The sequence below is a fragment of the Agelaius tricolor genome, unplaced genomic scaffold (assembly GCF_023055355.1).
Source record: "Agelaius tricolor isolate 1412-34295 unplaced genomic scaffold, bAgeTri1.0.p SCAF_7, whole genome shotgun sequence".
NCBI lineage: Eukaryota > Metazoa > Chordata > Aves > Passeriformes > Icteridae > Agelaius > Agelaius tricolor.
In genome coordinates, this window is record NW_027269267.1 from 47182368 (window position 1) to 47196768 (window position 14401).

At 35.1% G+C, this 14401-nt stretch overlaps 1 protein-coding gene across 6 annotated transcripts in view; it reads left to right on the top strand.

The window, feature by feature from the left end:
- DACH1 (dachshund family transcription factor 1) overlaps positions 1-14401 on the top strand; it is a 352403-nt gene that overhangs the window by 242566 nt on the left and 95436 nt on the right. For 3 of the 6 annotated variants that reach the window (XM_071431094.1, XM_071431091.1, XM_071431095.1), the window contains 2 exons: positions 5311-5446; positions 7684-7821. In XM_071431094.1, the coding sequence (XP_071287195.1) occupies positions 5311-5446; positions 7684-7821 (274 nt within the window). The remainder of the gene's footprint in view (positions 1-5310; positions 5447-7683; positions 7822-14401) is intronic. The other 3 variants (XM_071431092.1, XM_071431097.1, XM_071431096.1) reach the window with 1 other exon arrangement.

The following is a 14401-nucleotide window of genomic DNA, read 5'->3' on the forward strand; positions in this document are numbered from 1 at the left end:
AAGCAATTTTTATAACTCTACCACCAAAAAGGCTTGGAAGACAGGTGTCTTCCCACAAAGGTTGGAAATAATATAAACTATTCCTTGTTACAACCCACCCCAAAAGGTGAGGGTAACGCAGGTTCTTATTGATAGATTCCTTGGGGCAAAACCACACTAAATGTCGTATGAAATGACACAAATCCATGTTCTTAAATACTTTAAAGGAGGGTTTGGGGGGTTTATTTTAGAACAGTTTGGTTGCAATGGGGGAGCACACGTGTAGCCATTTAGGTTATTATTATATGTAGTAATATAGCAATATAAAAACACGAAAATAACACTTTAAAAAAATGGAAAGGATTAGAAAGATATCACCACCCATGGACCTCACAACAAGACTTGACTTTTGCAATTTCAATATCTGTTGGCTGAAGTGTTTGTGGCTGTCTTGATCTGTCAGGAATAGGAAAAGCTCACAAAACACCAAAGTTCCACGGTTATTTATGCTTAGGTTTGGGTGGGATGCCCAGGTTCCTCTCCTGAGGTAGGGAGTTTGACAGTGAATGGTATAAGGCTGTGGATCACAGGACACTTCAGGAGCCTTTTATGATCCATGACACCTCTGGGGATGCCACAGCTGCTTCTCCTGTCAGCACAATTGAGTCAATTATGGCCCATCAGAAGGGGTGAAGTCTTTCAGACTATGTGTGAATGTCCCAGTACTTCCCCAGAGGAGAGTTTTCATGCCTGAGCCATTATGAAAAGGGCATAGACATGATAAAAGCACTAGCCCATTGGCATATTGGCAAGATTTGCATCTTACCAGCCTCCTTCCTCATCTTTTTCAACAGCCAGCTGTAGCCTTCAGTGGTGAGTGTGTGCTGTGCCAGGTGGGCCACTGTTTGGGTCTTTAACCAGTCAGTCTCTCACACTCCTGATTAAAAGATGATGCTGATGCTGAGTATTATTATCACGACTATGTAAAACAGTTTGTGACATTTATACTTTCCCTAGCATGCAGTTAGCCTGTCCAGGGACACTGTGGTTGCCCCATACCCGGCAGTGTTCAAGGCCAGGCTGAATGGGGCTCTGAGCAACCTCCTCTAGTGGACAGTGTTCCTGCCTGACAGGTGGGTTGAAACTAGATGGCCTTTAAACATCTCTTCCAACCTAAACAATTCCAAAAGTTACTTAACTATGAAAAGTATGACCTTGAAAATAAATTACTTTATTCTTGCACTTCAGTGACTTAAAGCACAAACATTCTTAAAGAAGTTTGTTCAATACTGAAGAGGAGCAAGACAACTGAATAGTTAAAAATTTATATACCTTTAGAGCAAGACTTAATTGTGTGTCTAGAGCTCATTCCATGACTAAAATTAAAGGATAACTAAACCCAAGAGATGAGTCTTATGGCAGAGTACACTAGAACATAGTAAAAGGCCAAGACTAAATACCTGTAGGAGAGAAATAGCCAGGTGAAGACTGTGCATGCAAATCTGGTTTGGTTATTGCAAGAACATGTATTCAAAGTTTGTCAGAAATGGCCAACACTTTTGTTATTAAGGAACAAGAATGGCAAAGAATAAAGAATATTTGTGTGAAAACCGAGGTGGTGACAACCTAGAAGATACCACTTACTTTTCTGTCCTCTTAGGAGCAGAAGGATTATTCCTACATCTAGTACCTGAAATGTCTTCAATAGTGATACAGCAGCTAAACTTCATCAGCTTTGTGTTTTGATATATTTTGAGTAAGGCTTTTGGTAATGAAGCAATTTTCAAAGAGTGAAAACATGCTGCTGAAGCAGAAATAAAATAGGCAAAAAAATAAATTAATATTTTGTAACTAACTTTGTGACCTCATATATGGACAAAGATGTGATATAGAGAAGAAAGTATTTCTGGCTTTCTGAATAACATTACTGACATATTAAGATAATTATTTTTTAAAAAGTTACTTAAAAATAACTTTCAGAATAAGATTTTGCAGTATTTGCCTATTTGAGAAATTTAGAAAAAAAATTGATAAATACATAAAAACTCTCCTGTTTTACTTAAAGAGACCAAGACAGTGTGATTTTGTGAATGTTTTGTAGCATTCTGGAACAAAACTGGGATGACTTCAATTCTAGAGATAACCTCCATCTCATGTGTTAAAATCTCTGATACTGAAATCTTTTACCTGTTTTCTTACAGCATAAAATAAAATACCCAGTGTCACAGGAACAAGCCTGTTATTTATGAAATGGACTTGATATTGAGGGAGTGTAGCTTGTCACTGGAATAAGAGTACAAGAAAGGGTGTTAGAGCTCCCTAGAGTGAAAATTTCTTTGTGGTAGGAACATTTTTGGAGGAGGTAAATGCCAGATTCTTAAATGCTTAGAATTCATGATTTGGATCAGGTTGTGAAGGGCACCCCAAGATAAGGAATGCTTCAAATTTGGCCCCTGAGAGTTTGTTGCCCTCTGCTTAGTAAAGCCTCTGATACCTAACTGAGAGTCTTAACAATCCTGAAACGTTGGTGAACCAGATGCTAAATTCCTGCGTATTACCTGAATTGTTAACACTACTTTTTACCAGTGACTATCTGTAGAAAGAAATAGGGAAGCAAAAAATGGAGGAAAAAAGTAGTGAGAGAGGGTTATACACCAGATTCTCCAGAAATATCTGCCTCTGTGAGTAGGCAAGTTTTAGGAAAAATATTGGGCAGTGGATAGAATCCTAGGTGATATCTGTTGCTAGGATTTTAAGTCAGTAAGTTCTATTTCTTTGCTGTTTCTTGTAGAATAATTTGTGCTAAAGTGGCATGCTTTAGAAGTGGCAAAGTAGCTCTGATCTGCATTTTCAAAAAATTTTAAATGGAGTCTAAAGTTAATATTTTGCCACAAACCAAATTAATCTTTTCTACACAAAATCTCTGTTAAGGAAGACATATTGATATTCCAGCACTGTTAGTTTATTACTATGACTTTTTTACAACTACAGAGTATTTCAATTTATTATTAGTAGCATTGCCATTTATTATTTCAGTGAATTTGTTAAACACAAAAAATTGCTATAGACTAGATTGCTGATTGTGGAACTATGAAGAAAGGATATAAAACAATAGTTAAGGTACTAAATTGGTTTATTTTGCATTTCTGTGTAGTTCAATTCCATGTTTTATTGGAATTAAAGGGTATTTTACAAATGAATTGATAAAGCCAAGATATATAGTTTTCTCATGGATTTTGTCTATGTCATTTTATATGAGAATAAAACTCATTATCTGTTTTGTTTGTACAGTAATTATATTTCGTTGTCCTGTGCATTCCTTTTGCTCGCTCCATCTCATAATACGTGCTGTAAAAGCACACATAAATAAATAGGATAAACAAATTAAGCTGTTTAAATAAATTAATTTACTCTGCAGCTCTGTATTCAAATCTTATGTGCTCACTGGATTTCATTTTAATGAAACCCTTCTAAGAACAATACGTTGTATGCCAAACAGTGAAATTATATTTTAAATGAATGATTAAATATACCGTGTTCTAATTTATATCAAATCTGTACACTATGCATGCTTAAATCCTCCTAAATCTAAAGAAATAAATCTTCTACATTCTGAAAACATCTGCATTATAATCCTCCTCTTGAATACCCAGTTCATGGGCATATAAACACAATCAAAGTCATAATGAGCCTAGAGCTATGATGCAGTTAAGCTATCCTCATCAAGGTTTTTGACTTAAAAACCTAAGACTGTTAAAGTGGAATCCACTTAGATGTCTTGCAACATTGCTCTAAAAAATCTCCTCCCACTCCATCAGTATGCTCATTGAATCCCTTTGCAATCAGAATCTCAAGTTCAGCAGATATTTTTTTTTTTAAACTTACCTTGAACAAATCTATTGATTCCTCTAGTTGAGGATGTTGCAAAATTTCTTGGGCATGCATTCAGAGAAATAAATATTTATCTAGTGACTGTGCATGATAAAATAATGACTGCTCGAAAAGAACTTTTCGGTGTGAGGAATGTACTGCTTTTTTCAAGAAAATACATTTGCAACAGCAAGAGGTTTTTTTGTGTTATTAAACATGTACTAATTGTATTATTTCATTACCAAAAGCTTTTAGTGAGTTGAATGTGTGCAGTTGTTTGTTGATTGGTGGTTTGGGATCATTGTTTTTCTCATTATAAGTCAAGTTTTCAGTTATTAAAAGGAGAAAAACAAGCAAAAAAAAAAAAAGTTAGTATAATATATTCAGTCCTTCCAATAGATTTCCCCTATAGTATTTATTTATTTTTATCACTATTTTTCCAAAACAGCCTCACTCTGACATATTTTAGCAATGAGTCTTGCAAACTTTCAGCAGTAAAAAGGAAACTGCAGGCAAAGACAGCAAATTTTCTAGAAAGAACTATTCTGCACTCATCTCCTTTTGATTATTGTTTGTGTCAGACTTCTGGGGAAATATCAGATGTATCTGTCTGCTACATACTAACAATTCTCACATAGCAGATATGCAATTCAAACCATCATAGTCCTTACATTCTGGTTTTCAAAACCAAGGAACCTCATGAAGTGTATCATAGCTCCTCTTGGCTACCATGCCAGGCCTTTCCCTGGATAGAAAAATATGAATGGTGGTTTTCTCCATTTTTAAGTGATATGACCACACTCATCCAAAAAGTGTGATTCATTCCAAATTTGTGTTCCATGGTAAAAATAGATATTTGGACTTATATCAGTCATGTGACTGATGTAGGTACTATAAGGAGGTTATAGTTTCTTTATGATCCATAACAATTCCATAAGATCTCGTTGCTCAAGAAGCCTCTTTGAAACTAAAATGTGAAGTAAAAGTCAACATGAGATAAAACAACACTACCTGGTCTTTATTTATTTACAGAAATACTTAATTCCTCATCCCATAATGCCAACATCTGTAAGCCAAAATGTCTGCTTCCAATTCAACTGCATGATGATACAAGTAACAAAAATAAACAAAGAAACCATTAAAAAAGAGAAAAAAACCAAAAAAAGCCAAACCAAAACAACAACAACAGAAAGGTGAACAAACCTCTTATTTTTTTAAGTAGAAGGAAGTTAAAAGCCTAATAGGATGAGCAGTGCTTACATTGCTTGCTGAAATGTAAGAACTAGTGTCCTAAAGTTGCCAAGTTTCCTTTGAGAATGCTCTGCAAATCCTGGAAACATCAGCAGGGGAATGAATAGGTTGTAATTTAGGAGGGAGATTTGGTTTAGGGAAGCGATGTTTGGAAACAGAGGCTTGGTTTAACATTGCCATTTTTTCCCAATGGCTTTTTGTGTGGTCTAGGAACGTGTTCCAGACAGCCCTTCTCCTGCTCCTTCTCTTGAAGAGGGCCGCAGACCTGGCAGCCATCCATCCTCTCACCGAAGCAGCAGCGTGTCCAGTTCTCCTGCACGGACCGAGAGCTCTTCAGACAGAATCCGTAGGTCCCATTCTTCTCCTTCTCACCACTTTAAAACTGATGAGGTGCAGCTTGTTTTCCTGGTCACAGTGCCCTCGCCTTAAATAGATCTCATATGTGCCATGTTCAGAAGTTCAGCTGCAATAACTGTCTCCCAACATTATGTTCCCCAGTTTGCAGTACTATAATATCTGATGCTACATTAACAGGTACTGATATAAACTGCCATCATGTCATATTAAACATAAAGATATGAGCAATGAAATACAGAATTACAGGTGGGAAGCAATTTGCTAGATTAGTTTCAGAACTATACATATAGTGTAAACATTTTTAAAAGAAATTGGATTTTATTTAATCTGGTTACTCGTTTTTGATTTCTATATTGAATCTGACTTTATAAGCAATATTTTATGTGGTAGAATTGCTTGGTAAAGAGAAGAATTGGGTTAAATAAATTAAAAATGTTCATACTTTATAAATTTTTTAAATACAAATTTTTTTAATGGTGAGAAATATGATAGAAAGAATATCACCTCATAGCTCACAGGGGACAGAGTGAAATTAAACTGTGATGTCCCAGAGTGATGCCATTCTTATCAAAGTTCCGTATACAGGATGTACATTTCATGGCAAAGACTCTGAATTTTCTGATATTGCAGTGCAGCAATGGAAATTAAGATTTTAAATGCATACTGTTTCATGGATATGTACTTAAATTCATATTACACTTGTCCATTCCCTTTAATACTGCTCTGTTGCAGGTTTTCGTGTGTTTAAATCATCTTTCCACAGTGGAATTTGTCAGTAGGTGAAACTGGGGGGTTTGGCACACACATTGAAGGCCATGAAATAGCTGTGTGAAATAGGGAGCCATATTGATTAGATGCAACACGTGTCCTTTAGGCTGCTCCTTTTCAGGCTCTCCCTATACTCAGGAAGCTGACTCTTCATTGACCTTCAGATGAGAGATCTTTCATTAGTGTGTGATGAAAAATGACTTACCAAAGAAAAGAAATGAGGCCTGACTATGACAAGCTGAAAATTCTGTTTTCTTGTCACTTGGACAATTCAGAGAGCAGATTAAATTGGCATCCCATATACTGTGACCTGTCTATTTCCCCAGGCTTGACCCACAAGCCTTTCATTATATTTTCTTTCCATTGTCCATTTGAGGAGGGGGAGTGATGGAGTGGCTTTGGTGGGCATGTGGTGTCCAGCTAGGATCAACCCACTGCAGACTTCATATGTGAAGATCTGAAAAAACCCCTCACAAATGTGGAATTAAATTTTTTTCTTAATTGATTGAATAGTATATTTGTTTACAACTGATGAAGCTCTTTTCCATTGTTCTCTTAAAAAAACCCCAAAACAACAAAACATCAGAAACCCCCAAAATCTAAATTGAGAGATATTTATTGTTTTTGCTAAGGAATTGCTCATTTTTTTAACAAAAAAGGAAATTGTACTGTTCAGCTTACTCTATAGTTTACAGAGAGGAGTGGGACCTTTGCACATTTTTTTCTTCCATGTAAACATAGCAGAGTTCCTTAAGTAGTGGATCCTTAAGTAGTATTTTCTGTCCTGATTTGTTAACATCACACCTGATTCTTAAGTACATATTTTGTAGTGCCAGCCAGAAAAAGATGACTACTTCAGGAATATGGGTTCCATATTAAAAAAAAATTACTAAAAATCGCATAAACATCTTGAAAAGACAATTTTTTTTCCAGAATAAAAGCACAGAAATATAAACTATCTAATATGAGTTTCTGAGGTGTGTTTGAGACTCATGAGAGTCTCTGAAAGCTGTTGGACAGGGCTTTTCCACCTGTCTGATGGGCAAATAAGCAATTCTACTGTTGCACAGAATATATGGAAAAAGAGTGTTTATCACCTGAAAGGTCACAATGCTTCATTTAAGGAAGTTATTAGGGACTGCATATTGGGAATGTTTGTACTCAAGCATTTTTGTACAATGAACTAAAAATTTAAGAATTCTTGTTAAATAAGCCAGAACATATTTGCAAAACTCTAACTTTATGCAAAGTTACTGAACTTTCTTTTTAAAATTCATTGTTTTAAAGTAGAAGTGACAGGAAGAAACTTTTCCTCTCTGTAGATCCTGATAGCATTAATTAAGTAACTTTGTGATTGTTAGAATTCTTGTATAATTAAGAGGAAGACTATGTAAAATAAGTAAAAAAGAGTATTGTTAGAATGACAGCTGATTTCTTTCTGCCTGTGCTTGTGTCTAGCAGCTGTCCATCAGAACGGGCTCTCTATGAACCAAATGCTGATGGGTTTGTCACCTAATGTCCTGCCTGGACCTAAGGAGGGTGATCTGGCTGGTCATGATGTGGGACATGAGACAAAAAGAATACACATTGAGAAAGGTAACATGAATATTATAATTCTACTGCTTCAGTGTAAAACAAGTGTTATCTTGGTAGCTAAATATTACTATAATTGTGATTTTTAATTTCCTTATTGAGATTTTTGTTTAGCTGGTTTTTTTTTCCAGTTTCACAAATCAAATTGTAACGGGATAATAGTTTTCATTATTGTTCTATTTTGTCATCTCCAATATTAATACATATATATCTATATATCTATATATATATCTATATATCTAGATATAGATATATATATATGAGAGAGAAATTTCATAAATATTGCAAAGTAGGATGACTGAAAAACTGTTTTACATTATTATTGCCACTCTGACCCTTCTGCAGCACTGTTTAGGTATTTAAAGTTTCTGTCTCCGTCCAGTTGACTTTAATGACCTACTTCCCAGAGGGACTGAGCACCATGAAAATTAGTCCATGTGTGCAAAAATGAAAAAGGCTAATACCAAGCCATTAAATTAGGGAATTGCATAAAATGAGGCTGGTATACATTATATAATGGGATTTAAATTTAATTGAGTATATGACCAAAGTGTTTGATCTAGGTGAATAGTCCACATGCACTTATGCTGATTATGACACCATTTCATCTCTGCTGGTATTCAAAGTCAAGTTCCTGTTCAGGGCTCTTAGAGGGGATTTTGGTAGGGTGGTGGTGAAATGTTGAAAGGTGCATTTTGTGTTTTATTTGCTTAATGTATGTGAATTTTAAGTCTTATAGACTGGAAATATTTTTTTTTAAAGAGAGGCTTAAAAAGCAATGCATGCTTTGAAAAAAAATTCTTTCAGCTTATTAGAAAAGTCAGTTCTTTGAGCACAATGAGAGAAAAAGGTACAATAACCAGACATTGAAACAAAGCTGGAGAAACTGCTGTAGCTATGAAGATTTCAGAATAAGACATTTTGTAACATATTTTAATAGCTATAAGGTGATATCTCCTCTGTCTTGTGTTTGAACACTGAGATATGAAAAGGAATTAAAACCTGGATAATTCTGTTCTGGACAGGTGGTGTTTTTAATAAGATTACCAGAAAAATTAATGGAAACAACATTTCTTTTATATAAACCATTTAGTTTGGTTCATTGCACACACAACCTGTTTTTGCTTACACTATGCCCTCACTCAGCCTCTGCAAATTGTATCCCTGCTGTGAAGTATGATGTGATCAAATAAGTTTGTTTTGAATTTCCATAAATGATTTTATTTCAGCCTTTGAATTTACTTGTTTAACTGTAATCTGACTGGTAAGTTCTGCAAAGAGAAGTACATATTAAGAATGGCAATACTTTTGCATGTCATTCAGTTTTTTAAAGGGTTTTTTAATTATGCTATCCCAAATGTGTTTTCCCAGTCTTTGCAAGATCTGTTCTCAGTAAAACTGCTGAGAATTCTCTTTTTTCCTCAGTCCTGTTTAGGTCAAACCACCTTTTTTTTTTTCTTTTTTTTTTTTTTTGTTTTTTTTTTTTTTTTTTTTTTTGTTCTTTTTTTCTTTTTCCCCTGCTTTGTTCCAGCTTACTGAATTAATGGTAAATATTCATGGGCTATCTAGATTGATAGGGGTTACTAAATTAAAAATTGTTTTCTGTTATGACTACATTTATCATGTCTCTCATATCAGTCTTGTAACTTTAGTACTAATCTAATCTGTATTAAAACAAGGGATTTGATTTACAGATATTTGTGGAGATTGTAATTGTCTAGTTTTGTCACTGCGAGCTTGCAATCAGGTTTTGAAACTGTTTTACCCCTGGAAATCAGTCAGACTGTGACCATATTTAAAAATGCAAACACACATGCAGGTGGTGGCACTTTTATTGTTAAAATACCATCACCTTCATCAGTTGAGAAGGAAAGGAAAGGAAAGGAAAGGAAAGGAAAGGAAAGGAAAGGAAAGGAAAGGAAAGGAAAGGAAAGGAAAGGAAAGGAAAGGAAAGGAAAGGAAAGGAAAGGAAAGGAAAGGAAAGGAAAGGAAAGGAGGAGAAAGAAAATGAAAGAAGAAATCAAAAGTTCTAAATAAGTATCATCAACCATTTAAAAATTAATGTGTTTTCTTCTAAGACTTTTGTTGGCAGAAATATACTAGGTTACAACTAAAATGTCTTATAATACAACCTAGGAGAACCTAGAAAATCCTTCCTAGTAAGGAAGGCCCTGTCTTTTCTCTTTTTGTCCTCTCTTCCATTAAAAAAAAGATGAAAAATCTCTGAAGTTATCTGAGATCAGGGACAGCCAACAGATAATTTGAAGGGGGAACAAAGTTATAACAGAGTTAACTGATCAACATAACATAATTTTTTTGTCAGAGGGGTGAACCATTTGTTTGACCTGATGTGTGAGCTGGATGTGGGAGAAAAATGCCATTTACCTGTTAGAAACATAGTACAAATGAGCTAATTTGACCAGTCCATACAACAAGGTGTAATATATTTAGAAACAGTTCATTGGCATTGGCAAACTGAATAAGTCTTTCAAAGATCATATGTACTTGTATTAAAAATCTAGCAAGAATTATTATTAATGACAAAAATTAGTTTATTTTATTAGAGTGGTTTAAGCTACCAGTAAAGCACTTGTGTAGTTGTGTGTGGGGTTTTTTGTTGTGTTTTGTTTGTTTGTTTGTTTTTTGTTTGTTTGTTTTTTGTTTAATTTTTGAGGTTTTTTGTTTGGTTTTTGCTTGTTTTTGTTTGTTTGTTTGTGGGTTTAGTTTTCATTTGTTTGTTTGTTCGTGTTTTGGGGTTTTTTTTATTTGCCTTTAGACTGTCTTCAAAATATATTTTCAGGTTCTGGTATGTGGAGTTCTGAGTGACTTTACCTTCCATTGGGTCAGGTTATTATTATGAAGGCAACCATCAAATGAGGATCTGTGGATCTGACTGTTAAAACTAGAAAGTTCTCATCAGGCTCTGGATCATTATTTGTTGCAGGAAAACTGGAAGAGTTTCTGTTGTCAGTGTTAAAATGTTTATTGTTAAAATGAAACATGAGTGTTGGGGACATTTTCCAGCTGCTTAATCCAGGTGTGCAGCTTGGCTGCATCCTAGCTTCATGCTGGGTCAAGACCCAGTGTACAGGTCTGAAGTTCCACTCATTCCCTGAGTTCCATAAGAAGGATACTTAGGTTTCCTGAGGTTATGTTGTGGTCCAGTGAGGTTCCTAGTCTGGACTAGGGAGGACAGCAGAGCACTTCTGCCTCACAGATCACACATAACTCAAGATGTCATCATCTGTATCACCAGAGGTCAATTACCCTAGATTTCCAAAGTTTTTGCTTATTAGAAGACAGCATCATTTCCAATTTTACTGAAAGAAAGCTGTAGAACTGCAAATGGTCCTGGGAAGAATGAGGTAAGTTCAAGTACACAATGTTAGCTCAAGTGCTTGACAGCCAAAACTAAGCATCTAATTTTGTAATCTATAATTATGGACTCTTTGATGATACTCATTTGTTTTTATTGAGTCAGATTTAACAAGAAGGGCTTATATGAGGTATAGGATTCACATAGAAAGGATCCATTCAGTTTTCTATGTTAAGAGAAGACTTCAAGTCTTTTCAAGTTTCTGTGACATGAAGAGTCTAGTTCCTCAGTTTTGGTGAGGTACATTTCATCACTTATCCCGTTCAGCTTACATATGACATCCTGCAGGCTTTCCCAGTCTGAAGCTTTGAGAAGCAGATTTTTGGTGTTTTTTATGGAACTGAATACCCATTCAGCTCTTCAGTAATTTTATCTGTTAAGCATGGATAGGAAAGAGGAACTAGTGGAGAACATAAAAGACTAGACTGCTGAATCCTGATCCTCTTTTTCCCCATTGATCTGAAGTGTTTCAAAAAAAGAGAGTTCAAAATAACCAATGGCTTAAAAGTCAAACACACCGTACTTGGAGATGTGGAGCCCGCTTCCTGAGCACTATCCTTAATCACTGTGCTTTTTGTAAAAGAGGAAAGCATATTTTAACATTACCCCTTTACCCTTAACGACCTGGACTCAGATTGTTTTGGGTATGCAAGGTGTAATTTATAGCTCAGTCCTGCTGACAGTTTTTGTCTACTTACTAGCCCCACGTGGCTGCATGCAATTTTTTGTTGGTGATGTTGGAGGCAGCGGCTGCTCATAGCACCCTCTAACTGGTACCTGCCTAGCAATACCTACTCTGTACTTTACAAAGGAATGTAAAACTCAGCTCACTTCAGCCCAAGATTCCCTTATGGGGGACAGCCACTGAAAAGTTAGTTGCTTTAGCACCAAATATAGATGCTTAAGTGTTTTATTGGATCTGGCCTTAGGGCATCAGATTAGAGTTTTCTGTCTCCATCAATTTGGGTTGTTTTTAGATAGACACCAACAGCAAATGAAGCCTGAATGTCATGCTTACATTTTCAATTGAATATGTTATTTGAGATGTTATGGGAAGGACACTCTCTTGCTGAAAATATGCATGCTGTGTTCTATGGCAAAATAAAAAATACTCACCATGCTCAAAAACAAGTTAAAGTATTTCTTTCAGAAGAGCTTTAAACTATGATATTAATGGAAATTCCACAAGTAATTTTCAGGTAATCAACAATAACTGCTTCTTGACAGCAGCAATTAAGGTATAATTTTATCAAATCCATGTATGAAAAAGCCCCTGGGTTTGTCTTTCTTTTCATTTTATGTCCCCCTGCCAAGACAACATCAGTCTTAGACCTTTGGCTAATATTTTCTAGAAGAGAATGATAAAATTTCAAAGTATCCTCAGTTAAAAATGGAAAATTTAAATATTCCGAAGTTAGAATTGGATTTTCCTGTTAGTATTCATGCATCAAAAAGGGAACTAATGATAAGTATGCCATCCTATATAGTTAGATATTCATTCTGTATTATCAGCAGTAAATCCTCTTAAAAGGCATGCACAATATAAATATAGCATGCTTATTCACCTTAACAAATACAGAAACACATATGAATATGTTTCTATAAATATGAAAGACTCAAAGGAAGTTTTAGCATCAACACAATTCTCTTCAACCTGGGCTGTTCTCTAACAAAGTCATCAAGCAAGTGATGCAGACCTTTGCTTAAATTCCATTCCTGGTCTGTTACAATTTTAGTTAGTTTTCTGAGAAAGCCCTTTTTTAAGGAGAATACTTACCAGCTGATGTACAGAGTAAATTTCATCGGCAGCTCTGCTTCCTGGCTGCTTGTGTAAACATATTTTATCTGTTCATTTTTGTATGGATGCATACTCACAGAGGGATACTTATACAATGTATTTATTTGACTGGATATTGCATTTTAATGTAACAAGAAGAATATTATTATACTTAGATGGGTTTCTACATGCCAATACATTTGCAGTTAACACATCTTAAGTCTACATTCTCAATTCACATCTTAAATCTTATTTATTAAATCTTAATAGATTAGTTGTTAAATCCTTAAGATACTGAATTCACGCTTTCTATATCACTTAGGACTTCTCAAACCCTTAAAAGATAATAGTCAAATTTTTGACCTATGACAGATAATACAATAAAAATCTGCTAAATTAAAGGTTTGATAAAGCCAGTATCACCAAGATAACCTTTTTACACTTTGGTTGTTGATGTATCTTTTCACTCAGTCTGAGAGGCTCAGGAATTTTAAAAGTACATTAAAAGCTATTACAGTTAATGGATTACAAAGGTGAAAAATAAAATCAGAAGTTTTTTCTTAATGGGTTGTTTTTTGCTAAGTAGCTGGAAAACATCTATTTTTGTTACATAGAAAACATATTATTGTGAATAGTATGTGTAGGCAGGAAGAAGTATGTGTATAGTGTGTGTAGGCAGGAAGAAGTACAAAGGCTGTACAAACTTCTGAAAGTTTTTTTTCAGTGCAAATAATTGGATAAAATTATTTCTGTAGACCCTCATCAAGTCATCCCCCAGTGACATTCCTCTGCAGACTTGTGTGCTACTAGGGGTCTTTATTCTGCTGGGGTAGTAGTAGTTTTGGCACATTTGAGAGATTTGCTGTGCAGTTTTCACTTGATGGATATGTGCACATCGCTTCCGAAACATTCCCGGCTAACTGGGCTCAATGCAGCCCAAATGCACATAAACAAACTGCCTATTGCACATTTAAAGTGACTCACATGAGTCTTGGACACACCTGATTTTCTGAATAAGCTCATATGAGTTACATGTGCACAGAATCTGATGTATTTTCAATCTACTGAAACAGCCCTACGTGCGCAGTTCTTACATGTCTTGTGCCCTAAACAGTTCTGAAAGGTGCTTTATTCTTCAGTTTCTTTTTTTTTCCCCAACTTTCTTTTCAGTGGTCATTATGTGTCCTTCATGCAATAGACCTTAGAATAGTCTTCAGTTTTTTTATGGACTTTATTGTATCTGTAGTGGAGAGGAGCTATAAACCCCTTTGAAATAATTTTGCATGATCATTATGATTTTTTTAAATGAATTCTTAAATGAAAGACATAATGGGTATTGAGAAGATGTTAGAAAGAGCCTTTTTATCATGCTACCACATTGAAGTTTTCAAATCATGAGTTCTCTTAGTGTTTACTTCTAGGAGAAATAT